The sequence below is a fragment of the Thamnophis elegans genome, chromosome 11 (genome assembly GCF_009769535.1).
Source record: "Thamnophis elegans isolate rThaEle1 chromosome 11, rThaEle1.pri, whole genome shotgun sequence".
In the NCBI taxonomy this organism is placed as follows: Eukaryota; Metazoa; Chordata; class Lepidosauria; order Squamata; family Colubridae; genus Thamnophis; species Thamnophis elegans.
The window spans coordinates 44,513,171-44,539,864 of NC_045551.1; the positions used below are offsets into that span (position 1 = coordinate 44,513,171).

General features: G+C 35.8%; 1 protein-coding gene across 1 annotated transcript in view; it reads left to right on the forward strand.

Moving 5' to 3' along the window:
* PCCA (propionyl-CoA carboxylase subunit alpha) overlaps window positions 1-26,694 on the forward strand; it is a 220,856-nt gene that overhangs the window by 93,814 nt on the left and 100,348 nt on the right. Inside the window, 4 exon segments of the mRNA XM_032226371.1 lie at window positions 8,326-8,469; window positions 9,550-9,624; window positions 15,575-15,643; window positions 19,642-19,717. Coding sequence (XP_032082262.1) covers window positions 8,326-8,469; window positions 9,550-9,624; window positions 15,575-15,643; window positions 19,642-19,717 — 364 coding nt within the window.

Genomic DNA, 26,694 nt, shown 5'->3' on the forward strand with positions numbered 1-26,694 from the left:
CAAAAAAGCCTTCCTCTGCCGCTTCCTTCTCTTTGACAAGCAGCTTGCGAAACAGGGTGCTTCTCAAAGCGAAGGTAGCGGAGGGGAGAGCCCACGCTGGATCGGGCTTCAGCGCTACTCTGGTGTTGCCTCCTGAAAAAGCCTTCCTCTGCCACTTTCTTTTCTTTGACCTCTTTTAGTGGCGGGTATGAGGGAAATGTGTGTATGTGTGTGTGTGTGCGCACGCGCCCCGTCTCCCCCCTTCTGGCAGAGCTGTAGTGTTGGAGCTCAAAGGTGAGGTGGGATTTCCCTCCCCCCCCTGCTGTTCTGGAAGAAAAGAAATCTAGTGCAACAGGAGGAGGAGGGGCAGCATAAGGCGGGCACCACCTTAAACCAAAGCTCTGAGTAACTGGAAAGAAAGCTTTTTGAGCAGCAATTTTTGGCAGGTTTCAAGGGCGGCTTTCTTTCCAGTTATTCAGAGGCTTACTCAGAGGCTTACTCAGATGGCACTGCTTTACGCCTCCACTCCTCCTCCTCCTCCTGCAAGCGACAGGTGCCTCAGACTCAGCGGGCAGCTCAGGGAAGACAATGGCCACGATGACTTCACTCTCCAGGAGTTGCTGCCACCACCACTGCCTAAGCCCTCCCAGGAGCTGACCAGGAGCCCCAAAAGCTAAATGTCTCTCCTTTCCAGTCATTGCTGCCCATTGGCCCGATTCCCTGATGCAATTTGTGGAGCCGCTTGCCCTCATGAATATGCGGGGGTGGCTTTTTCAGGGTTTCAATGCCTACGGCTATAGGTAGGAAGATGGGAGCATCTCGGGAGTGAAGACTTCGGTATCAAGGGTCGAGTCACCTCTTCTCCCCCCAGGAAAATCACCCCCACTCCACTCACTCAGTTAAATGTTGCGTAGGGTGATAGGGTTAGTTTTAAATGGATAGTGAGGCTTCTTTTGCCTGCCTCCAGCTGGCAAAACATGAAATTTTTGCCAACTGGAAGGGATGTGTGTGTGTGAGAGAGAGAAGGGAGTGGGAGAGAGAGAAGAAGAGAAGGAAGGAAGGGAGAGAGAGAGAGAAAGAAGAAAGAGAGAGAGAAAGATAGAAAGAGAAGAGAAAGAAAAGGAAAGAAAGAAAGAAAAGAAGAAAGAGAAAGAAGGAAAGTAGAAAGAAAGGAAGAAAGGAAAAGGGAAAGAGAAAAAGAAAGAAAGAAAGAGAAAAGAAGGAAAGAGAAAGAAAGGAAGGAAAGTTGGAGAGAGACACAAGAAATAATGAAGGAACAAGGAAGAAAGAAAGAAAGTGGGAGAGGGAGACACACAAAAAGAAGGAAGGAAGGAAGGAAAAAGAAAGAGAAAGAAAGGAAGAAAGAAAAGAAAAAAAAGAGGGAAAGAGACACAAAAAAGAAAGATAGAAAGAAAAAGAAAGGAAAGAAGGAAAGAAAGAAAGAGGGAGAATGAGACACAAGAAATAAGGAAGAAAGGAAGGAAAGAGAGAAATAAAAATAAAAATAAAAATAAAGAGAACTTACAATCACAATTGATCCCAAAATTTTGGTTTCTAAGCAAGAGTGATGTTAAGTGAAATTCACCACATTTTACAAGCTGGCCACTCCCACCTGCTCATATGACTGCCAAGCCATTCCTACCCGGTCACATGACTGCCAAGCCACTCCCACCCAGTCACATGACTGCCAAACCACTCCACAAAACAGGCTATACTTACAGAATAGGTTCTAAAAATTTTGAAACCACACCACTGCCATTTAGCCACGTACACACAAATTTTCAGAATGTTTGATCAGTTGATTCATACTGGAAACATAATGCCAAATTCTAATTTGATCTACACATGAAAATGTATAAATGAAACATATTTTTCTATACGGACCCTTTAGCTAGAATACTCTCTGAATGTGTATTGAGATCCTTGATTTTGGCTATTTTACCAATTATTATACTCCAAGTTTCCTTTAAATGAGGATGTTTCCTATTGAAGACAAAGATGACACAAATATATAGAATCAAACTATTCAAATACTTTTTAACAGCTTGAAAATATGATTCATAAAGATAATGATTACCTACATTTGCCTAAGACTGACTAGAAATGTGAGAATTCAGGCCATGATTAAGCCTGCTTAGGTCTGGAAATAGATCAGTAAGGACATTGATTTTTATCGAATTGAGAGATGGTAAAGCATTTGGAATGAGGGAGAAAAAGAGAAAATGTAAGCAGAAGGGCTTTATAGGGGGGACAAATGTTTAAGATGCCACAAGCAGTTTCGTCTTCTGTTGATGTAGAGCAGGGGTGTCAAATGCGATCACGTCACGGGCCAGATCAGGACATATCGCGATGTTTTTTGCCTTTGTGAAGCTGAGGTGGGCCGCCTGTTTGACAGGCCTGATGTAGAAGATTACAGAAATGGGCTTGAAAAAAATAAGCAATAAATGTTGGGAAGACTTCAACAGGGAAATGGGAAGATGTGAGAAAGAAAGTCAGCTTGTTCTGCCTTGATTTTCTTTGATTTAAGAGAGAGGGAAGGAGCAACACTGTCAGGCTTTAAAGATTTTGTATTTATGGCCTGTATCAATAAAGTGGATTTTTTGTATGTCTTTTGGTGCCTGTTTCTTGATCTGGCGTCCCACAAAGGGGCTGACACTTGATATGCAAGCTTTAGCAAATATGATCATCTCAGCACCTGAATACTGCGATGGGCTTACATCTTTAGCTGAAGCATTTTTGGCAGACAAACCTCCAAGCGTTTAAGTTTGTTTTGGCAAATTTCTCTCTCTTTGGTGAACGTTTCATTTGAATTGTGATCTTTTTCTTTGTAAGATAATTATGTATCTCTGATTCTCTTGGGGACAATGTTACATAATTTAACACTACTGAAACTGAATGGGCTCTGAGGCAATCTTGGTTTGAAATGGGTAGTCAAGCAACACTTGGAGAAGAGTGGATGTTGATTATTTGCTGTATAACAGTTACACCCTTCCACCCGAACATTACAAAGGACAGGATTTCCTTTAAGAGGAGAAAAGATTCTGACAAAGGTATAAGGAAATGTCTTTTCTATGAATAAGGCTACAAAGAGAATGCGAAAAGGTTTCATAAATACTTTTCCAATTATAAATGTAGTTTAAGAAGAAATTCTAGTGACAAAAGCATTGTTTTGGTGTTGGCATATGCTTTAATATGATAGATATATTAAATTATATTAACTTCAATCAGATTCAGCATGTCACTTTGCAGTTAGCATTTCACTTTCATGGTCTATTCAAGTATAGAGAATTTTGAAACAGATTTGAACAATTGCTCCTCTGTTTTTCTGTTCAGAATCAAAACTGAATATTTGCAGTAGATTTAAACCAGATTTTTTTTTTCTCATGTCAGGCATATATAACTTAGTACAATGTTAGGGTGACCAGACGTCCCGATTTCAGCGTGACAATCACGCTTTATAACAATTTGTCCTGTTTCCCTCTGCGTTTTAAAAAAGTCCCGATTTTTTTCTGGCTTCATGTTGAAAGCCCAGTGGATTTGCTTAAGAAATCCTAACCGGGGCAAGAAATCCTAACCGGGGCAAGACAAAAGTCTAACTAACCTCTCTCTCTGTCTCAGTACTTTCATTGAAGATATTAAAACATTTAAAGCAAGAAAACGGACCTCCTCCCACACACCCCTTTTTTACCTCATTTTATAAGAAAAATGACCAAGCACCATAGAGCTGCAGGAAACAGAGCTGCCTAGACTAGCAACAGTCCTTCCTGGATTTCCCGGATGGGAGGGGCATGGAGTTTGGAGGGCTGCTCATGTGGCTTCTATTTTTCTTTGAAAATATTTCCCTGGGACTATTTTACCATTTTAATTTGCTCAGTTCTTTGTATTAACATCTATATCATTCTGGGTTGACTTGGAATGTCTGCCTGCTGGTAAGTGACCTGGCTTTTTTTCTTTTATTTTTTTAATGTATTTTAAAATAATATTTTATTTATTGTGCATAGGATTTTTTTAAAATAGTATTATTCTGTGTGGATTTAAGTTAAGAACTCCCTGTTATTAAGCTTTCCTCAATTAATCTCTGAGTAGATTCCCACCAACTTCAAGATCCCAAGGGCACATCTTGGAAGCTAAACCTTTGCTTAGTTTATAGATGATGCCTTTCCTTAAATATGAAAATAAAGACATTGTTCAAATGTGTACATCTCAATAGAAATGACTCTCAGGGGTGTACAACAATCCACTAAAATAATAATATAAAACAGTAATTACAAAAACGGGAGCAACTGTTATGAAAATTATTATTAAAAAATAAAGAATAAAAATGGAGTTATTAAGTTTATTAATTGCAGCAACCACAATACAATACCTCGGTCCTTCTTTTCATTAAATAGACATACCAATTCCAAGGAATTAAAAGACGCTTGCTCCTGGGGAGGAAAGCTATGGCAACTCTAGACAGCATCCTAAAAAGCAGGACACATCACCGTGCAACAAAAGTGCATCTAGTGAAGGCTGTGGTTTTCCCATTTGCAATGGATGGCTGTAAAGGTTGGACCAGAAGGAAGGCTGAGTACCAAAGAATGTGAAATAGCAATAGCAATAGCAATAGCAGTTAGACTTATATACCGCTTCATAGGGCTTTCAGCCCTCTCTAAGCGGGTTTACAGAGTCAGCATATCGCCCCCACAGTCTGGGTCCTCATTTCACCCCACCTCGGAAGGATGGAAGGCTGAGGTCAACCTTGAGCCAGTGAGATTAGAACTGCTGAACTGCAGATAACAGTCAGCTGAAGTGGCCTGCAGTACTGCACCCTAACCACTGCGCCACCTCGGCTCTTTCTGATGAAAAATGGTCATCAGTCACTTTTTTCAATGCCATTGTAACTTTGGTCACTATACCACCTTTCTTGCCACAGTTCTTAAGTGAATAACTGCAGCTGATAAGTTAGTAACATAAGTGAATCTGGTTTCCCCATTTGACTTTGTCAAAAGGTGATTATATGACCCCAGGACACTGAAACCATCATAAATACGAATCTGTTGCCAAACATCAAAATTTTGATCGCTCTGTGAACATGAGGATGCTGCAACGGTCGCTAAGTGTGAAAATGGATAGCTAAGTGTGAAAAATGGTCATCAGTCACTTTTTTCAATGACATTGTAACTTTGGTCACTATACCACCTTTCTTGCCACAGTTCTTAAGTGAATAACTGCAGCTGGTATTTTGTATTTTGGATAGAATCTTTTTTTAATAGTCTAAGACAATTTAAAAAAAAGAATCCACACAGAATAAATTGAAGTAAAACATTTCAAACTATTCCACACAGAATAAATAGAAGTAAAACTATTTTTAAAATTCTATGCATAATATATTTCAAAGTATTGTGCATAGAATTTTTAAAATGATTTCACTTCAATTTATTTTGGAATAGAATCTTTCTAACTTATCAGCTGCACTATTCACTTAAGAACTGTGGCAAGAAAGGTGGTCTAGTGACCAAAGTACAATGGCATGAAAAAAGTGACTGATGACCACATGGTCATGTGATCAAAATTTTGATGTTTGGCAACAGTTACAATTTATATTTGTAAATTGTAGTTACGTTGAAATAAAAAAAAATTACAATACTATTTTTGCGTTGTATGAAAATTTTTGTTGCTCTGTATAAAATTTTTAAGCAAGCGCCCCCCCCCCCCGGTCAAAGGTGTCCCTCTTTACCAATCTGAAAATCTGGTCACCTTATACAATGTGCAAAAGATGGTAAGCATGGTTTTAACCCAGTCATAGTTTGTTGCTATGAAGACTAGCTAAAAAGAATGGAGGAAAAGGAAATTGCTAATCTTTTTCCTGACCTGATAGAGGGGCTTTAGTTCTTTTTTCTCTCTTTACTGTAGCCTGATAGATTAGCTGTTTCATGACAGCTGGTAAAAAGGCAGAATCTGGTGGAGCCTAACTCTTCCAAGTTAAGGGTGGTTTCCAAAATGGCTACTGGAAATAGAAAATAAAAATGCAAAAATTAATAAATTCACTGTTAAAATAACAAGAAAGTGTGTATGCTGTTCTTAGTAAGAAAATAAACATAGAATAAAAAGACAATTAACTATTGTTTCAATCAAATGATTTTATTGTTGAAACATCCAACTGTTTTTGCATGTACTTTGCTCTCCCACCCTTTTATAACTGCTTTTTACAAAGAAACCATATTGATGGAACAGGCAATAATGCTTTTATAGACAGCGATTAAATTATATAAATGTTGATAAATATTAAAGCTGCAGAAATATTTTGCTTTCAGAATGAGTTTGTACCTAGCTTGACCATAAAAAGTGAAACACTACTTTATGGTAACTATGGGGAAGTTACTATATTTCACATTAGAAAGAAAACTTAATTTAAAAAATACAATAAAATGACACAGTTAGAATGATACAGAAGTTTCAGATATATTGAAAAAAATTTCAGTAGTTATAGATATCTTAAAACAGTAAAAAAAAGAGTCAGATTTCTTGAGAAAATAAATGTTTCCCCCCAAGTGTGTTGATAATTTCCCTGCGGGGAGGCAGGGAATATGTGGGCCCCATCCCTGAGGAGAGACACCTGATGGGACCCAGAAGAAGGGCCTTCTCCATGGTGGCTCCCTCTCTCTGGAACATCATTCCCCAGGAGATTAGAATGGCCCCCACTCTAATACTTTTTCAGAAGGAGCTGAAGACCTGGTTCTGCCAGTGGACCTGGGGAACCCAGGGAGGGATGGAGCCCATTAAATGGCCCGTGTGATCTGTTGTTGCTGGGGCAGGAGGTGGAGGGTGATTTTATTATATTAATTTATTTGATTCTTTTAAAAATAGCTTTACTGTAAGCTACGTTGAGTCACCATGGGCGAATTCAGGTGGCAATATAAATTTAATGATAAATAAATAAAATAGATAAAAATAAAATAATTTACATATTTGACAGGGTAGAACTTCAGTGTAGATGAGGAATTGATTGTCATTTCATCAAGAGTCTTAATAAGATTGATATACCTGTTAAAGTATTACGCATTTGACACTAAGTCCTAAAAGAAGCATCTTAATCATATAATAAAACCTTCATTTTAGTATATAGTTAGAATGGTGCTTATTTCAGTGATGTCACTGAAACAGCTAAGTTATCTTAAAATATGGTGGTGTAAAATTTTAAATGCACAGAGAGCTAATTATAAGTGCCATCTGTTAATTTTACTCGTTTTTTTGGCAAAGACCATTATGGAGATATTACATCCGACAAAATGTTATCCTTCAAATGTACTTCAAACAAATACTTCATTTGTTCAGTGACCTTTTTTGTGTCACAAACACATGAAGTATGACAACTCTTAATGGAGAAATGTTTGTGAAATAGTGTTTCTTAAGACAGTATTTCACAGACATAGTATTTCAACTGCAATAACACTTTACAATAAAACAAAATGATTAAATCCTTCCTTTCCTTCCTCCCTCCCTCCTTCCCTCCTCCCTCCAGCACCTATTATGCTAACCTGCTCTTTAAATGTACTTATTTTATCATTATTTAAAGTCAAATTTGCAAAGTTAAAATATACATTATATAAATCTGTCTTACTAGTCAGAGCAACTCTTGCACCACTTCTCCTTTTTGGTTTAACTGGGAGTGAGGGTATTCCCATGACAGCATCATCCTGAGTTGTTAGCAGCTATTTGTTGAGAGCATGCAGTGATTCTACTGGTCCAGCTCTGCTATTATGCATGTTAAGCACTACAGAGATAAGTCTGTATGGAAAAAAAAAGCCAACAACCCTAAAGTATCCATCTGCTCATTTCTGCTACACTGCATTGATGTAAGATTACGCTAATCTCGTTGCTTGTCAGGACAGGTTAGTGAAAGCAGGCGTGTGGGTAAGACTTAGCTAGTCTGATTCTATGGAAGATTGTAGGCTGCTCCTGTACATGCCATGTTAAGTGTAGCAGACCATGTTAAGTGTAGCAGAACGGGCTGATTATCAGCCAGCTTTTTGAGATTCAGTCAAAATGCTTTTGTATTTCTAGATTAAAAGTTGTTCTTTTTTAAAGTCACCTCCCCAAAACAAATGTACTATTATCTGTCCATCCATCTAGCCAGCCTGTTTTAGCCATTATCTGCAATTACTCTTTGCTTGGTTTTGTTGCATATCTATTTTCTGCAATAAATAATAAACATATAGTTTCTGTACGTCTTGTGTAACAAAGAGGATCATCCATAGTCCTTATTGTAAGTTAACATCCCCCCCTCCCCAATTTTTGTTATCGGGTTGAGATATTAGAAAGTTTAGTTGTGTTGTTACTGACTGACAGTTCTTAACCTTGCAGGTTGAACATCCCATCACAGAATGCATTACCGGTTTGGATCTGGTCCAAGAAATGATCCGTGTTGCTAAGGGATACCCTCTCAAGCACAAGCAGGCTGATATCCCCATCAACGGCTGGGCAGTTGAATGTCGAGTATATGCGGAGGTAAAAAATAACTTAATAGCCGAAGGAGAATTGCTGTAGAAGAAACTTGTTAGGTGTTGGGAGAAGCTAGGATTTCTTTTTATCTTGTTTTTCTTTTTCATTCATTTTATAAAATTCTCTATAGTCTAGAGAATATATATGGGGAAAAGATTATAATGGTATTTCAACATTGTGTACAATTTTACTTATTTATGAAAGCAAAGGCAACGTACTAAGTCCTTAAAAAATGGTCCGAAAAGAAAATGTGGTTGCTGTACATTTCCAGTAGATATTATAGACTATGTATCTATAATAGGCTATACAGCTAAATATTATATAACCAATAGTAGTATTTTTAAAACATCCCTTTTTATCTGGAATTGATAAAGTTAAATTTTATAAACTCTGCCACTGGGATTTGAAAGCAAAAGTTGAAGAACTTGTTTTTTATTTTAAAGTCACTGTTAGAATATTTGGTTCACTTTTCTTTATATTGGATAAAATATTATTTTATGTCCCCACCCCTGTTTATTTTTTTCCTCTGAGTGTTCTTCAAATCCAACTTACATGACTGAGGATTTGAATACATAATACATACAATAATGTGAAAATTTTATCCACATGTTTGGGTCAAACAGTGCAAATTGCCTTTATACTGGGATGCATGCCTTAAATATAACGTAACAGTATTATTAATTTATACAGAGTGGGATACTAAAAACCCCGAGTCTTGTGTACAATTCCAGAAGTACTTGTCTGCGGAGTATTACTGTGTGTGTGCATGCGTGCGTGCGTGTGTGTGTGAGTGAATGTGGTGAACGTGTGCTCTTAGCTTGCCCCCTAGTATTGTGCTTTCTTTTAGAAAGGTTGCCCTTGCTTTAATAAAGGCACAGCAGGAAGTTTTAGCTTTAACAAATCGTCCATGACTTGAATGGAAGAAGCAGTTTCATAACCCTACTAAAATAAGTCATTTTGAGAACAAAATATAGTTGGTCCATATTTAAAGTAGAGGAAATGCTTAGTTTCCCAGTAGCTTAACCTTGCTTCCTGTGCTTTGTCTTACAAAGTTAATACCACTCTGTGTTTTGAATTTCATTTCAGGACCCTTACAAATCTTTTGGTCTGCCCTCTGTTGGCAGATTGTCTCAATACGAAGAGCCCCTGCATGTCCCAAATGTAAGTCATTGTGATGCTTTATTATTTCTTATTTTCAAAGCATGAAGAATTCATAGATTTCGTAGTGTTTTGCAGATTTAGAAGAGATCAGGCTGTCTTAAGGCTAGTTGTCCTAAACTATTTCTATAAACCAAGGAGGAATGTAGTTAAATATATTAATTAATGGTAATTAGAAATGAATTTACTGTACCTAAAACAAACACAAACAAACACCCAAACACCATATATCCCGGGATGTACATCTAAATAAACTCAACCATTCTACATAGTCATTCTTTAAAGATTTGGACTAGCCAGGATATAATTCTAGCTTTTATAATGGAATGCTTCTATTTCTTTAGATTGGAATCTTTTTAAAAGATGAAAGGCAATTTCTATACATAGTGAAAAGTGTTTTATTATACTGTACAAAGGGTTTTTTAAAGTTCTTGTTTAATTGGTTGTTATACGCAAGGCAAATGCATTTCTGTTCTTCAAGGTAGCCAAAATAGGGTACAACACCAAGCATGGAATGGTGTTGGCTTTGTGAAATGACAACGGGGATACTACTTTAAACAAGATTATTTACCAATATTAGTTACATGGGGAAATCGTTATTCTCTTGAATTTTAAATTTGATGAAACTGAATGTAGGATTTATTTGATTTCTAAAATTTTTTTGCTTGTATAATTCCTATAGATGTTGACCTGGGGGGAGGGGGGCGGGCTTTAAGAATTCAAGCTGTGTTTAAAAGCAGAAATACAACTTATAAAGGTTTAGTAAATTCTACATGATATTAAATGGAAGAGTTATAAAACACACAAACACACACACCACACACACACACACACACACATTACAGAATGTGTCTTAATCACGGTTAATGAAAACCAAATGAACTAAGGAAGAATTTCCAGTAATTACTCTGGGGTGGGTTGAGGTTTTTCACCATGGTGTAATAGCTAACAGGTTGTCAAATATTTTGCCCTTGCAAGTTTTTGCAATTTGCAATATTCCGAACATGAGACCTGTTGAAAGTACAAGTGATAATGGACAAACTCTACCTCCTATGGTCTTTGTCCCACCAAATCTTTCTTCAATTAATGCTGCAGCAGGAGTTTATGTAATAACATTTGCACTTATGAGCCATCCAGAGAAAGAAAAAAACAATTAAAATACCTTAAATGTTCTGCTTACTGCTGTTATTTGCTTGTGCGAATGTTGCATGTCAGCTAAATGGATCACAAAATAGATAAAGTGATTGGGTGCAAGAGAGTGCATGCTAAGCTTTGTCTATCATTATTGCTGGGAGCAATCAAATTGATGCCAGCAGGACAGTAGATGCGTTGACAGCTGTAATTATGTATCTCCATGGTGATCACTTTTGGCCTGTCATGGAGGCCTGCAAGTCCCCTCCTTTGCAAGCATTTAATCAGATTGGGCTGTCACTTGTCAGGTAGACATGGTGGGTTGGGAGCTGTGCTTAGGGGAGAGGTGAATTGAAAATGAAGGGTGGGAGATGCCTGATAGATTCACATGCTCCATCATGATACTGAGGGAAGAAATTTTAATTATGTTGGACGCCGAAGAGTAATGATTTTTGAGGATTTCATATGAAGTGCCTGGGCCTTTCCCTTTTGGTGTGCACTCACTGTGTTAAAATAGCACTTCTTTTTTTTTTTTGCAAATTGTGTTGGTTTATTTTGTTTTTCTTTTATAAGCAGCAGGGCACATTTGAAATTAAGAGAATATTCTCTCAGTTGCAAGGGTCCTATAAGTCTATGGAAATAGTACAGTAGAACATTTCTTTGCATTTTCCTTATAAAGATTAATTTCTTCTATTTCCAAAATTGACCAAAACTAAATTATTTGCCAAAAGAGAAAGGTATAGTCAGAGAGATCTAATGATTAAAGGTAAAGGTTCCCCTCGCACATATGTACTGGTCGTTCCTGACTCTAGGGGGTGGTGCTCATCTCTGTTTCAAAGCTGAAGAGCCAGCGCTGTCTGAAGATGTCTCCTTGATCATGTGGCCATTTTGACTAAACACCAAAGGCGCACGGAGCACTGTTACCTTCCCATCGAAGTGGTCCCTATTATTCTACTTGCATTTTTTTTCCATGTGCTTTCGAACTGCTAGATTGGCAGAAGCTGGACAAGCTCACTCCATTGCATAGTACTAGGGTTTCGAAGCACCGAATTGCTGACCTTTCTGATCGACAAACTCAGTGTCTTAGCCATTGAGCCACTGCGTCCCCCCCGTGATTAAAGTACCAGGCTAGAAAACAAGAAACCGTAAGTTCTAATTCTGCCATAGACAAGAAAGCCAGCCACCCTATCTCAGCTCAACCCACTCACAGGGTTGTTGTGGGGAAAATAGGGAGGAGGATTAGGTATGTTTGCTACCTTGAGCCATTTATAAAATAATGGCAGGATATAATAAACACTAAATAAATAAAAATAGTGCAGAAGTACAGTTGCGTTTGTTGATTAAAGCTCCAGACTTGCAATGGTCATGAAATCATTATTATTTGTTTAATATAAGCATAATAGAGTCTACATAAGGGGTCAGACTTGCCACAAATAAAGTAACAAGACATACTCTTGTTTATATGCACTCATTTTTTAAATACCCTTGGCAACAAATACTTAGTTTTCCTCATTACATGCAATTACCAGCTATGCACATTTAAGAACATAGGCGATGCCCTGCTGGTTTAGACCTCTGGCCCATTTAGTCACCCAGCAAGCTCTTCTCAAAGTGGGCAACCAAATGCACAAGGAAGCCTAGTCTCCCAGTTGAAGCCTTCTGAGGCAGTCAGAATGCCATTAAGGTTGATTCAGCTCTCCGAATTCTCCAGTTATCATGATCATTGTTGAGAATTTTGAGAGTTGAAATCTCCACATCTAGATATTGGTCAGGTTGAGAAGCTTTTGAGGGTTAATGCTTGTGCATGAAACAGAGAACTTGCTTTTAACCTCGGTGTTGTGTTCCTGTGGTAGATTCATACCTTGCCTTCAGGAAAAGAAGGTTACTAGATTTTTCATTTCCTTCCATTTTTCTGTAGTGCTGACCTTTATGTTGATAGGAAACATTCTTTCTTTTATTAGCCTTATAAAATAAACAAGCTTCTCTGCCCTCACAAATTAAGATGTGATATGTTAGGAACCCTAAAAGCCGTATTGTCAATACAACAAAAATGTTTGGTAATCAGACCCACTGAAACTCAAAATAGCTTTTTTAGTGGTTTATTTATAATTTTGCATTTTTTCCATCTCTGGTATGTTTATATGTGATATTTGCCTTTAAAATGTCAGAAGTTGCTTGATCCTAAATAGTATTAATTAAAAAGATATGTTTTTCTGGTGCTATGGACAGAGGCTTGAAAATCTTGAGGTTAATAACTATAGTTACTGTTACTGTTAAACTTCATTTGAAATAGCCTAGTATTATTTATAACATATTAGATTGTACTTGCATAAATAGTATTGTATTAAAAAACAACAATTACTAACTGAAGGCAATTAGAAGAATAAAAATATATGTAGAATATTAAAGAATTACTGGTGCCAAGTTTTACTGAGCTGTTAAGGCTATTTCGTATAGCATTGCCCTAGATATCTAATTTCCTATTTACAGAAGGAAATTATCTGTGTTTCACTATTTTAATGGAAATTAGGATTAAAATCTAATCTGTTCACTCAAGACTGTATGCCATCACATTGAAAATTGAGCATAACTTTTCTTTTAAATTTTAAAATTTGATTCTCTTTGTCGGTTTATTTCCATGTGTTCTTCAGCCAAGCAAGAACCACTAGTCCAGGAAACATTAATAACATTATCAACTTCCTATTTTTAAGATGTAGAGATTAACATAGGAAGCCCTTAAGAAGAAGACTGCACCATAAAGTTCATTAGGATTTTTGCAAAAATAGAACCAATCAGTAAATAAAAATCCTCTTTTACCTGTGTAAGAGCACTGTTTTACTATCCGTTAACGTATATAAGTTGCAGTATCCTATGCGATCCATATGGAATCTTAAATAGAATGTAACTACTCAATGGCATTAAAAGTGCTTTTTCCAAAAGGTAATTGGACTTCGTTGACTTTTTTCTCTGAAAACATTTTGCTTCTCATCCAAGAACCTTCAATGACCTGGATGAATAAAAATCTCTGTAGACATTCAGACATCATGAACAACCTTTTTGCCTTTACAAATTTCAGAAGTTTTCATTTACCTTGCAATTTAATATTTGCAATTTTTTAATCGTCAGCCCTGCTATGTTAGCTTGCAAATAATAGTGCATGTTTGAAACCTCAAAGGCATAACAAATTCGAATGATTACTGCCACTTTGTTGCATAACAAATTTTGTTTCATGAGAAAATATTCCCTTCTTTTTGGGTTACTGTGGCTTCATTTTTAATTCTTTAGCTTAGAATTTTTTGAAGAGATATGTTTATATTGGAAAATTACTTTGTACCCTTCCTTGCTTTGTTCCTAAAATTTTAGTTTTTAGGTATGTTTTGTGGTGATGCAGAATTTTGAAAGTTAGTTTCCGTTCAAACTTCAATAATTGTGCTTGCATATTTTCTCTTCTGTGGAATGAGGATAGCTGGCATCATTGTTTTGATGACTGGGCATTTCTAAGGTATCTTGTTTGTTTTCTAAAGAAGGTGCTTGACAGTTGCTGTTTGAATTAAGAAGCCTGTATTAGTAAATGTGTAATTATAAAGCACAATTCATCTTTTTTTTTCATCATGAAAGAATGTGATGCAGTTTTCATAGAGTAAAGCCTATTAGGACATGTCATTTGGATAATAAAGTCATCAGTGTGACCTCATGTGGATATTGTAGACAAGAGGTTCTACATCTGGTCCCTTGATAATTGCCTAAATTAAAATCTAAAAGCCTAACAGCCGTTGGGTTGACCTCTTTCTGCCTTGTTGCAGACAGATGAACTGCTGTTTTATTACAAAAAATTCTTTTCCCCAGGTGAAGATTGAAGGGAGTTTCTAAGCTTCTTCTTTCCCTCAGCCGTCCAAACCCAAATGCAATATTTTGTGTTATATCTCTTTCACCTCATCAGGTTTAGTTTTTCTTCTCAAAATTATCAGAGACTATTATATTATATTATTATTTTTTAAAGAAAAGTCTATTTGTTTCAGTTAACATGCTTTACAAATTTCAAAAACATCAAGGACTTATTCTGGAATTAGTTATTCAATAATTAAGATTTATTTTTAATGTTCACCCTGGTAAAAAGTAAATAGATTAAAATTATATTAATTAATAACACTAAGTTTTGTGGGTTAATTAACAGTTACCAGATACTTCAAACAGTTCAATAGTTACCAGAGTCTTGTATATGTGTGTGTGTGTGTGTGTGTGCGCCCGCACATGCCTTCATATGTTGATGTTTTCCCCATCCAGTCTATGAAATTTTAAAGAAACCTCTTTAAAACTGTAACCTTGCAGAATATAACTTTGCAAAAAAAAACCTCTCTGAATGTCATTAGAGTTGCATATTTGAGAAAAATAGTTTCAGATGAAAGTGAAACCGAAAAGGAAATGGTTGCATTTATGAAAGTTAGAAACCAAGAATTAATAGAAGCTAGCTTATCAGGTCTAAAGTTTCTTTTTGGTATACCTGAGTATTCTTCTGGAGTGGTAAAATCCTGGGTGTCGTAAGATATACATGGTATCATTACAAAACACTGATACTTTTTGTGCATGTTGTTGGTAAAATCAATAACTACAAACATGTTTTATGGCAGTGGTGAATTCCCAAGTGGAGGATTTAAGACTTAAATATCAAAATACAGAGATAAGATTTGTGGAAACGGTCTATGGTCCATTACAATAAATGCAACATTCAAAGAAAAGAGTAATGGTCACACTTACTGTTATTAATAATAACTAACCCCAACCTCCTCCTATTATAAAACTAATTTATCTCATTTTGTTCTAGGTTCGTGTTGACAGTGGCATACAACAAGGAAGTGAAATTAGTATTTATTATGACCCCATGATTTCAAAAGTAAGTCAATTTCTATCTATTGAAATACACATGCTATTTTTGAAAATGTGTGCATATTGAAAAGTGTAATTTCCTCAGCTAAAGAGATTCTTTTCTTTTGATAAAATCTTTGCTATAGTGAGCCCTTGAAAGTATATAATTATTTCATACCTCTTGAAATGTACTTTTGTTTTATTCTGTATGGTAACAGGATACCATTTCAGTAGAATATATGTCATGATATAACATTGTTACAGGAATGTCATTATTTAAGAAATAGTTTTATTTTGGAATACAAAAATCTTATGTTTGTGTTACTACAAATTTTTAAAATATCCTCCTGAAAAGATGAGAATTAAAATTAGGCAATTCATCACAGTGTTTTGTGAGCATAAATCTTTTTCTTTTAGCTTTCAGCTTTAATAGGGACAATAGTGACATCTGAGTTAACTGAAGTATAAACAAGTCTTTACTATCCCCTTTCTTTATGTCTTTGACCAAGACACAATTAAACCTGAACATTTCTAATAAACTATTAATTCCTATTTATCTAAATTGGGACATTATGATAACAAGGTTCTGAAAAGTCATAATATTGAATCGTGATTGTTTTCATAACTAGTTTGCTTTGTAATAATAATTGAAGTTTGCTTTGTAAGAGCACTAGTTAGAGCTGTCCATTCTTAATTGAAAGGTGCAAAAAACTAATTCTTATTCTGATTAATTATCTCGAGTTGTGGCATCCTGAGCTTAGATGTTTAACCTGAAGATGTTTAAGCTATAGTAGAATGAACTACTAATACTTGTAGACTCTCATAAACCTCATGGCTTCTAGTTTATCTTAAAAGGATTAAATTTGTCTTGTTTTTGTTAATGACAAAGTGCGCAAAGCGCGTGCAAAGCGCGTTCAAAGCGTGTGCAAAGCAAACCAGCAGTAACGCTGGCAGCAACTCACCTTCCAGCTAGTTTAATTGAATGACTCTTGGTTCTTATATTGTGAGACAGGAAGAAAAGTTCTCTGTCCACTTTCAATTTTTTGCATTATTTCATATGCTTCAAATGCTTTCCTTTTTTGTTCTTTTCCTAAGCTAAATGATGTCAGCTTTTCTAGCCTTTTCTCCCAGGAATTAGAGTTTTCTAATTATTTTGGCTACTCTTTTCAGCACTTTTTTCATTATATGTATTTTACTGTATTATATCATTTTTCAGATGTGGCAAGGAGAACTGCACATGGTATTATTCCAAGTGCAGACATATCGTAATTTCATAGAAGGTATATTGTAGGCAGTTTCATTTCAATCCCTTCTCTAGTAATCAATAGCATCAGATCTGGCTTTTGAACAACTACTGAAAACTGAGTGAAGGTTTCAGTGCAGTTAGCCACTATAGTTCAAATGAGATTTTCCTAATTAGTGATACAGATCATTAGAATAAATGTGAAATCCTCTTGCCTCAGTGTGCATCCATTTATACTTATTTAAGTGCATGTTCAACATTTCTCTAGCTTAAAAAGAGCCTTCGTTATATTGTCATAATCACTTTTCGTTTCATATCCTTAATTACTTGGTATTATTTCCAGTCTGTCCAGCTTTCTGGTCACTTAAGTCAATATCTTGTATGAATAACTTAAAAAATATTGGTTCCAGTGTAGGCACTTGAAGTCCTTGCTTGCACTGAAAATATTGATTACTATCTGTATTCTTTGGTTTCTAATTATTTCATGCACACAAACTAGAATAGGTCCTTGTTGTATGCTACTGATTGTAAATTCTCTGAAGAATCCTTCCTGAGAAACTTTGTGAAAGGCCTTTTGAGAATCCAGGATACTGTATGGACAGCACACTTATATTACACACCTGTTGACACCTGTCTCTCAAAAAAGAATGCAAAAGGTGACAAGGCAAGATTTATCTTTGCAAAATCCATGCTGCTTCACCTTCATCTGTTTTGTTATGCTATTTCCCCAAAATTTATATTAAGGGAAGAGGCATTAAACATGTTCCTCAAGGTCCTACACACCACTTATTACTGCAATTTGGTTTAATTGTTCCAATTCATGTCCTGAAAAGGTCAGTACACATTTAGGGATATGCTTTGTATAATTTGTTGTGAAGACATATGTAAAGAATTCATTCAGGTTTCCCTTAATGTTTCTTTCCATTTGCTTTTTAAATTCTTTTTACTGCCAGATTTAATTTTCCTCTTTTTCTTGTTGTAATAGATTTTCTACTTTCCAGCAGAAAACTTTGCAGGAGTTTATTCTGTAACACAAAACTGTAATAGAAGATTTTCCAGAGAGTTATGTTGGTCTTTTCTTTAGTATGGTTCATACTTCTTTGTATTGTAGAATACATTTCAGCTGAACCTCGTTACCTTATTTTTCAGTTGTCCTCTAGCCATTATAATTCAAAGAATCTCTCTTTTGTTTTTGGTTTCTTTTATTTTAATCATCTCTATTTTGAGAAGTTTCACCATTTTTATTCAAATATGATTGTGTTTGCACCTAGTTAACAACTTCCATTACACACTAAAACTAGCTATAACACCATTGTGATCGGGATTCCTTATTGGTTTTACCATATCTTGCAGTAGTGCACAAACAACAGTTAAGATTTAATTTAGAATTGCATCTTCTTTGGCTGTTTCCAAGATCAATTATCCTAAGGCACAGAATTTGATATTTGCTAATTTTATTATTTTATACTAGAGCTACATGCATTGAAGACATCTGTAATTGAGCAGCAAATTATTTCTTTGGAAGTATTGAAAAGGAAGTAATCTCTTGGAAGAAGATAATGAACTAGCAAAACTTTTGAACTGCCAAGAAATTAGTGGAGACAATATAATATATGAAAGTAGGGCAAATCCTGATAGATTTCCAGTTGAATGGAACAGAAATTTTATAGATATATTAACAGCTATATTGTTAGAGATATATAATAAATAATGTAATCTTTCTATATTTCTCCTGTTATTTTATGTGACCTATATTACACTATAGGGAAGACCTTCCTAGATGTGCAAGCTACAGATTAGAACGTTGGCTCACAGTGGATGTTTAATTGCAATACTATCCAGGAAGCCACAAAAGTAATACCATTGATCATTCCCATTGATTTGGATTTAAAAAAACAGACAAGCATCTGAATAATAACCATTCTAGGATTGATATTTTAGACACTGCAGCAGATAAATGAGAACCAATAGAAAAGAATATTTATAGCTCAGAGTTGAACTTTGGGGTTCTTGGTGCTCTCTGAGTTTGGTGGTTTTCTTGCAGATATTTCATAGTATATAAAAATAAGAGGAAACCTCACTCCTTTCTAGCACTGATGATGTTACCTTGCTTGATAATTAAATGTCTACAAGAAAATCCCCAAAACTCAGAAAGCACCTGTATGTCGTGTCCCTTTTCAAATGTGATTCAGCCACATTAAAATAATAATAATAAAAAATGTTTTAATTTGCCATATGATATTCCCAGTGTTTATTGGTAGGATGGAATCAATGGGTACAGCCTAATTCTATTTTCACCCACACACAAATAAAAAAACCCTTTCTCTTCCAGTCTGAACCTAACAGCATCACTATCACTGCCGGTCCATTTTGTTTTTGTCAGAAATCATGTAACTATCGATTCTATAGATGCCAGTTTGTCAAAAGTTAATAAATGGTTTCATAAAATTACCAGATGTAGAGTGTGATGTAGGAGTCTGCTTGAATGGCACCCTGCCAGTGCTGAGAGAAAAAGCTAGAAACATGTATATAACTTACGTTTTGGATATCCGATTCCTAATTTAGAATAAGATTTATGGACACCATATGCAGTGAGGTTTGTATGTTGTCATGCATTTGGCAAAGATACTAAACAAAATTCTGACTTAACAGAAATCATAAAGGTTGAGGAGTGAACTTATGTATTAAAACTTAATAATATTAAAAAGGAATTGTAAAATAGGCAGCATGTTTGAGACAAAAATATTTTGGTTGATATAGAGTTCATTTTTTAAATGTTTTAGCTGATCACCTATGGATCCAACCGAAATGAAGCTTTGCAAAGAATGGAAGAAGCCTTGGATAATTATGTTATAAGAGGTAAATTACAAATATATTTTCTAGGTATCATGGCTTATTTAACTGTCTTAAATCTTTTAGTTTAGATCTATTTTAAGCTAACTTTATACAGTTATGTTATATACTACCTATTGGTTCTAGTGTTTTATAATATTATATGATATTTATTATCATTCTGGTCAATGGTTTTCTTCCTTCCAAAATGGAACAATTTGATAGCTGAATACAAATGTGTTTAAATGAAGCATTAATCTCATTGCATCTGCAGTAACACAGTTATTCAGATATTTTCTATATAAGGACAATTGAGTCTAGTAAGCTTGAAATATTTTTTGTCAAATAAAGCATTATTTAAAAATTTTTTTATTGATAAATGTATCTTCCTGTTGTCTACAAGAATTCAAATCTAATTCTTTGAGTATCAAAGAATTAGATTTGAGTATCAAATTTTTCACCACTAACAATATTTTATCAAGCATAATGGGAAGGAAGTTTCAGTAGAATTTATTAATTGCCTATAGTAGATTAGTATTTCTAAGACTCAAAATGTTGCAAGCCAGGCTGGGATGTTAGTAGGTGTTGTAAATACTGCTGTTGATCCATTGAAGCAAACAACATTTGCACTGAAGTGAAAATGATTTAAAAATTGAATTTTCTTCTATTAGTTAATCTAAAGTATAAATCCCAGTTTACAACAAAATTTTTCATATAATTTTCATAGTATCAAAGCATGAGAAAAGAACCAAAATAATCACTTTCCGGGATAATTACCATAATGTTTGAATTGATCTAATAGTGAATAAGATTTTTAGATCAAGAGAGTCCAGCTAGGTCAATTTTGCAAATATTTCACAACAATATTTTTAATTAAAGTATAAGATGATGAACAGTTTGCAGTCCTTCTAATTTAGTTTATTTAATGAGTTTTACTATTTTCCTGTCAACTCGTAAAGCTTAATTAGGGCATCTTTCAGAAATCTGACATTTCCATTTCAGTATTATAAATTTAGAACAAGAAATGAAATGCAAGAATTTTTTTATTAAAGAAATATATTATTATGTCTTTATATAGTAATTGAATTAGATATTTGAGAGGAAGGTTTCAAATCAGGAGAAAAAAATATACTGCATGCTAGCATCTCTGAATTTTGGCTAGGTGTCCTAAAAGTGATATTCTCATTCATCTAGTTTGAGCTGGATGGAGTCTTTCTATCTTGTTAGATTGTATAAAGTCTTTCTTCAACTGCTATTTTTATTGGGCCATTTTTTTTCTTAAAACATCATTCTTTTCTGAAATTGAAGCTGTCAGATTGCTTTGAGGAAACCCTCAGTTTGTCACTTGTGGAAAAGATTTGGTTCTAGATTGCTATCATGAATGAAAATTGTAAGTTTGGGAAGATGTCCTTTTTAATAAAATGTTTACATAATGCCGAGGTAACATAGCAGATCGCATGGTTTACTCTCTGCATCTAACTACACGCAGAAGCAATAGTAATATCTGCAGGTATTTAATCAAGCCTACATAATTCTTTTTATGGACAGTTATTATTATTTGAATACTAGTAGGTAAAGATTTGATGTGATAATATTTAGAAACAGAATTCCAGTGGAGCTGTTTGATTTTTTTTCATCTCCCCAAATAAGTTATCTGCTTTTAACTTTTTTTTTCCATTAGAGATAACTGTAATTCCAACACTGCTGGATTTCAAGGTTTTGACATCTTTCTTCCTAACCCCCATTGCTGAACTCCGATAAATCAGTGCATTAAAAGAAAGAAATGTAGAAAGCTTTCCCTCCTACTTTTTCTCTGCTTATGTGACCTTTACTTCCAAGAAAGAGAAGTCTAGTAACTTGAGAGCTTTAGCACATGTTTCCTTCTTTTATAAAAAAAACCCAGCTGTGGAAAAATCTTGAAAGTATATGAAATTGTGCTTTTATTTGATAATTGTACATAGCTAATTTTTCATCAGAATCATCAGTAATATAGAGTTTTAATTTGGCCATTTCTTTCTAGCTGTTCAGGTCCACATCTGAAAAAGATGTAGCATTGGCAAATGGTTACAAAAGAGGAAATATAATGGAGCACAATATAAAATACAGCTACCTTTTAAACTTTTAGATAGTACTTATAGAGTTTTGGCACGTTTAAATAACTCCACAGTTGTATATTCATACCACTTTCTGATATCTCCGCCCACTGAATTAACCTAATAGTACTTCTTGTGACTCAGCAGAAACCTGTGAGTTGTTTCAGGATGCAGGATAATGAGCAGCTGTTGCTCATTAGGGTCTTCTCCTGCAGATAAAAGACTGATGGTGCCACGCCTTAGTGGCAGAAGTCAACGTCGTTCGTTGTTTGTTTGTTCGTGAGTTCAGTTCGTTCCTGTTCGAGTTAGTGATTCAAAGAGGCACTTGGATAAGTGATTTGCTTTCTGTAAACCTGGTTTGCTGTAAGAGTTTTGTTTTTGCATTTGCTGTGTAACTTTTTGCCAGAGACTTTATCTATGTTTATTTTGGGCTCGCAGCCAGCTTGAGCCGGGACTGATAAAGATATTTCCTTTGAAGTTCTGTCTGGCTGTCGTTTGTGAATGAGCGAAGAGGGGGTCAGAACAGTACTCGATGTTAATATGAACAAGGAAATTCCTATCTGTTTATTACTTGCAGAATTCTTGTTTAGGAAATGTTCAGGATTTGCGTTCAGAGTTGTAGCCTGAAAGTTATCTTGTGTATAATTAAATTCTTGTTTGGAATGAAATATTTCAGTGTACTTACAGGTACATTAAACATTTGTTTAGTGATCGTTTGACGTTACAATGGTACTGAAAAAATGACTTACGACCATTTTTCACACTTATGGTCATGGAGCACCTGTTGCTTAGCAATGAAATTTTCAGCTCAATTATGGTCAAAAGTTGAAGACCACCTGTACTTACTTACATATGTTTACATACTAACCAGCTTCCAAGACTGAGCTTTTATGGGTTCTATTATTATTATATTGACTACTTATGTTAATTTTGTATCTTTTTTAATTTCAAAACAGTTAATATCACTGTAGAACTTCTAGCAATTAATGTTATTGAATATATTATTAAATGAATACCTTGGTCCACCTGCCATCAGTTGTTCAGCCCATTTCCATTCTTTTACTCTCTTGATGGCATCCTTTCAATGTGCAGGTCTTTCTGTCTTGCCTTGTGATGCCGAGTGTGTATCTTTCCATGGCTCTTTGCGGCACTCGTAGCTTTTGTATCGATTGTGAGATTAGTGTCCATGGTTCACAGGCATATGTTAGAACAGGTAGCACAGACTGATCAAAAACTTTTCAGGCATAGTGGGAGGTTGTTCTTGAAAATTATGCTTAGCTTGCCGAATACCTGCCAACCACATTTAACACGCTATTCAATTGATGGTCCACCTGATGGTAGGTGGACCAAGGCAGTCATAGAATGGATTCCACTTGATTAAAAGCATCCACAAAAGACAAGATGGAGTGATGACATCAGCAAGTACTGCGAGCCCAATTGGCAAAAGAAAACTCAAGACTGTATTGGTTGGAAACCTGCGGAAGAGGTCTCCATCCCTTAATGGATAGACAATGGCTAAAATGATGAATAATGATATTATTAAATAAATTATTGTAATAATTAATATTATTTTGAGATTTTTATAAGCTACATGGCTTGTGAAGCTCTCTATTTCTTTTCCCTCCTTTTTCTTCATATCTATACATACACACCACACTACACACACACACACACACATTTTAAAAAGAACAAAGAGAAAAGCTGAGTAACTAATAAATATTTCCTAGGGAGATATCTAATGTCAATAACCAACCCATATTAAAAATAACACCTGTACCACATATCGTTTCAAATAAATAAATTGGAAAAATAATGTTAAAAATGTCTGTTTAACAATTTTCAGGGATAAGAAGTTGTTATGGAGACAGATTACTGTTGTGTCTTTGGTCCCTTGATTTGCGGAGACAGGACTGCAAGCATTCCTTCCTTACATATTTTCACAGACAGAGAAGATTCCATTTGGAGTTCATTCCTAAGGTATATAGGGTTTTAGGGAGTTCATCCTACAGAAAACCTAATCTGTTTCCTTGATTTTTTACAAAATCCCATGAGCCCTTGATAACTATTGCCAGATGTTACACCATTGGAACAATATTACTATCCCTAAGTTGAGATGATCACTGCAGCAATTGTTGCTACTTCCATTCCTGACCTTGGATCATATCTGTTGGAGGGTCAGAAATTCCAACTGAAAAATTTCCAACAATCTACATCCTTGTTCTCACCCAACCAGTTCTCAGTAATACCTATTATCCACAACCATATTGTTTATAGATGAGATTGTATATCAGATGTACCTGGTAAGCAACCTGAATCCAAAGCAGCAAGCATTAGCCATTAGGTCCTTAAAGAAAGAAAGACTAGAAGTTTATTTATTGAATTGAATTTGAATTTAATAACATTTATATGCCACCCAATCCCGTTGGACTCCAGGCGGCTTACGATACAAAGTAAAATCAAAACAAAAATATAAGGAAAAGAAAAGATAGATTTAAAAACAACACTCCATGCACTCAGTTCTAGATGGGGCTGGACCGTATTTTGGGGTCAACAGCCCCAGGCCTGCCGGAACAGCCAGGTTTTAGTGGCTTTTCGGAAGGCCGAGAGAGTGGGAAGGGTCCAGATCTCTGCGGGGAGATCGTTCCACAGGGCCTGAGCAGCTACAGAGAAAGACCTCCCTCAAGTGGTCGCAAACCGGCATTGCCCGGTCAACGGGACCCGCAGGAGGCCCAGCCTGTAAGATCTTATGGGTCGTTGGGAGGTATGTGACAGGAGGCGGTCCCGCAGGTATCCAGGTCCCAAGCCATGTAGGGCTTTAAAGATCATGACCAGCACCTTGAAGTGCGTCCAGAGACTGATGGGAAGCCAGTGCAGCTCGCTGAGGATAGGTATAACATGGGTGTATCTAGGTACACCCGATATCGCTCGCGCGGCTGCATTCTGGATCAATTGTAGTCTCTGAACACTCTTTAAGGGCAGCCCCATGTAAAGCGCATTGCAGTAATCAAGCCTAGAGGTGACGAGAGCATGAGTGACCATTTGAAGTGCCTCCCGGTCCAGGTAGGGCCGCAACTGGTGCACCAGGCAAACCTGGGCAAAAGCCCCCCTGGTCACAGCCGACAAGTGATGTTCTAATGTCAGCTGTGAATCCAGGAGGACACCCAAGTTGTGGACCCTCTCTGAGGGGTGTATAGTTTCACCCCCAGGCTGAGAGATGGAATATCTGGACCGTCTTTGAGGAGCAACATCAATAGCCACTCGGTCTTGTCTGGATTGAGTGCCAGCTTGTTTACTTGTTTAACAGTTCTATTTCCACCATAAATATACTAAGAACTCTTAGTGGCCTAGAAATTCAATAAGTAGCAAATACCCCTCACTGCCTGTTATTGTGAAAAATTATCATCCCCTCTTTTCTCATTATTTCAGTTGTCAGAAGAAAAAAATAGGATGCACCTTTGGGCATAAATTAATTAATATAATTGTAGTCTATTAGAAAACTAACTACTGATTCTGCTAACAAGGAATAGCGGTTATGTTTTTTATTTTAATTAGGACTGTTTTTCACAGGGCTCAAGGTTGAACATTAATTCTGAAAAAGCCCAATTGAGGAAAAGCCTTAATCCTTAATCAGAATAAATGGCATAGGAATTATTAACATATGTAATAATGTTTAGCAGTAGCATCAGTCCTTCTGCTTTATTTTAAACCTGATACAAATTAATTTGTAGGGATTTTGCATGTAATCCATGCCAGGAAATGAAGAATAAATATTCATCATACAATCTATTAGAAATAGTGGACCTGAATTTTGAGTATCTTGAGCATTATCATAACTACATGAAGTTGAGATGGATAGGAATTTTACTCTCCTGGAATAAAAAGGAAAATGAAAACATACTAGTCTAACTCTTTTTAAAGAGCATATTTATACTTTGCTCATGCTTTTTCCATATGATTTGCTATTAGGGAGTTAGATTTGACGAGCATAAGGAGATGGGCCTTTTCAGGCAGGGCGCTGGGTTTATGGAACATTCTCCATGGTGGGTCAAGTCCATCCCATTTCAGAGGTCCCACAAGACTTCTTAATTTTAGTACTGGAATTTTATATTTGTAAGGTGTTTGGAGTCATTAAAAGTCAGTTGGGCAGCAGCTTCTTGGGTGAGAAGTGAAACATCTTCAAAGGAAAAACTAGAAAGTATAATTGCCTTTGAAAAAGTACCTTTGGGACAACCATGACCTGGATGACTGAGAATCTCCATAGGCATGTATTTTTTTGCTTGTTTGGGCATATAATTCATGTTTTCCCTGTAACAAATTATTTGAATGATCAGTTATATTTGATTAAATATTTTAGCTGCAGTTACCTGTATGTCACCTGCCTCTCTGTTCGTACCAGCAAAATGTTCTTTCCAGCATTCATGGAAGAAAATAAAAGAACTTTTAATTGGGAAGTACTTGTATATCTAAAGCACTATTTCTTTGAAATCTGTCACTCTTCCATTCCTTTTTTCGAGCACCTTTATGAAAGAGGTTCAAAATGTTTCAGCCTTTTTCCTCCTGTGTTCTCCAAATGTGTCGGGAATCTCCTGCTAGGCCAAAGTTGGCTTGTGACATTTGCTTAAAGTGATTTAGGAGTGTATTGATCACAGTTCCATCCTACAACAACTGACTTATTAATGCCATATGCATCTACAAGAAGATTACAAAGATGAACAGAGTTAAAAAGCGTTGAAGTTATTAAGTCAAATCTTTCTGCTCAGGGCAAACATGCTGTTCTGCAAATACTGTATTGCAGTTGAGATGGGATAATTAGAATTGAAAAATGTGTATGTATCTGAAAACTGGGAAAATGTGAAAAAATGAAATGAAGTAAAATTGTAGATGTTTGTCTAGATACAATTCAATAACAGC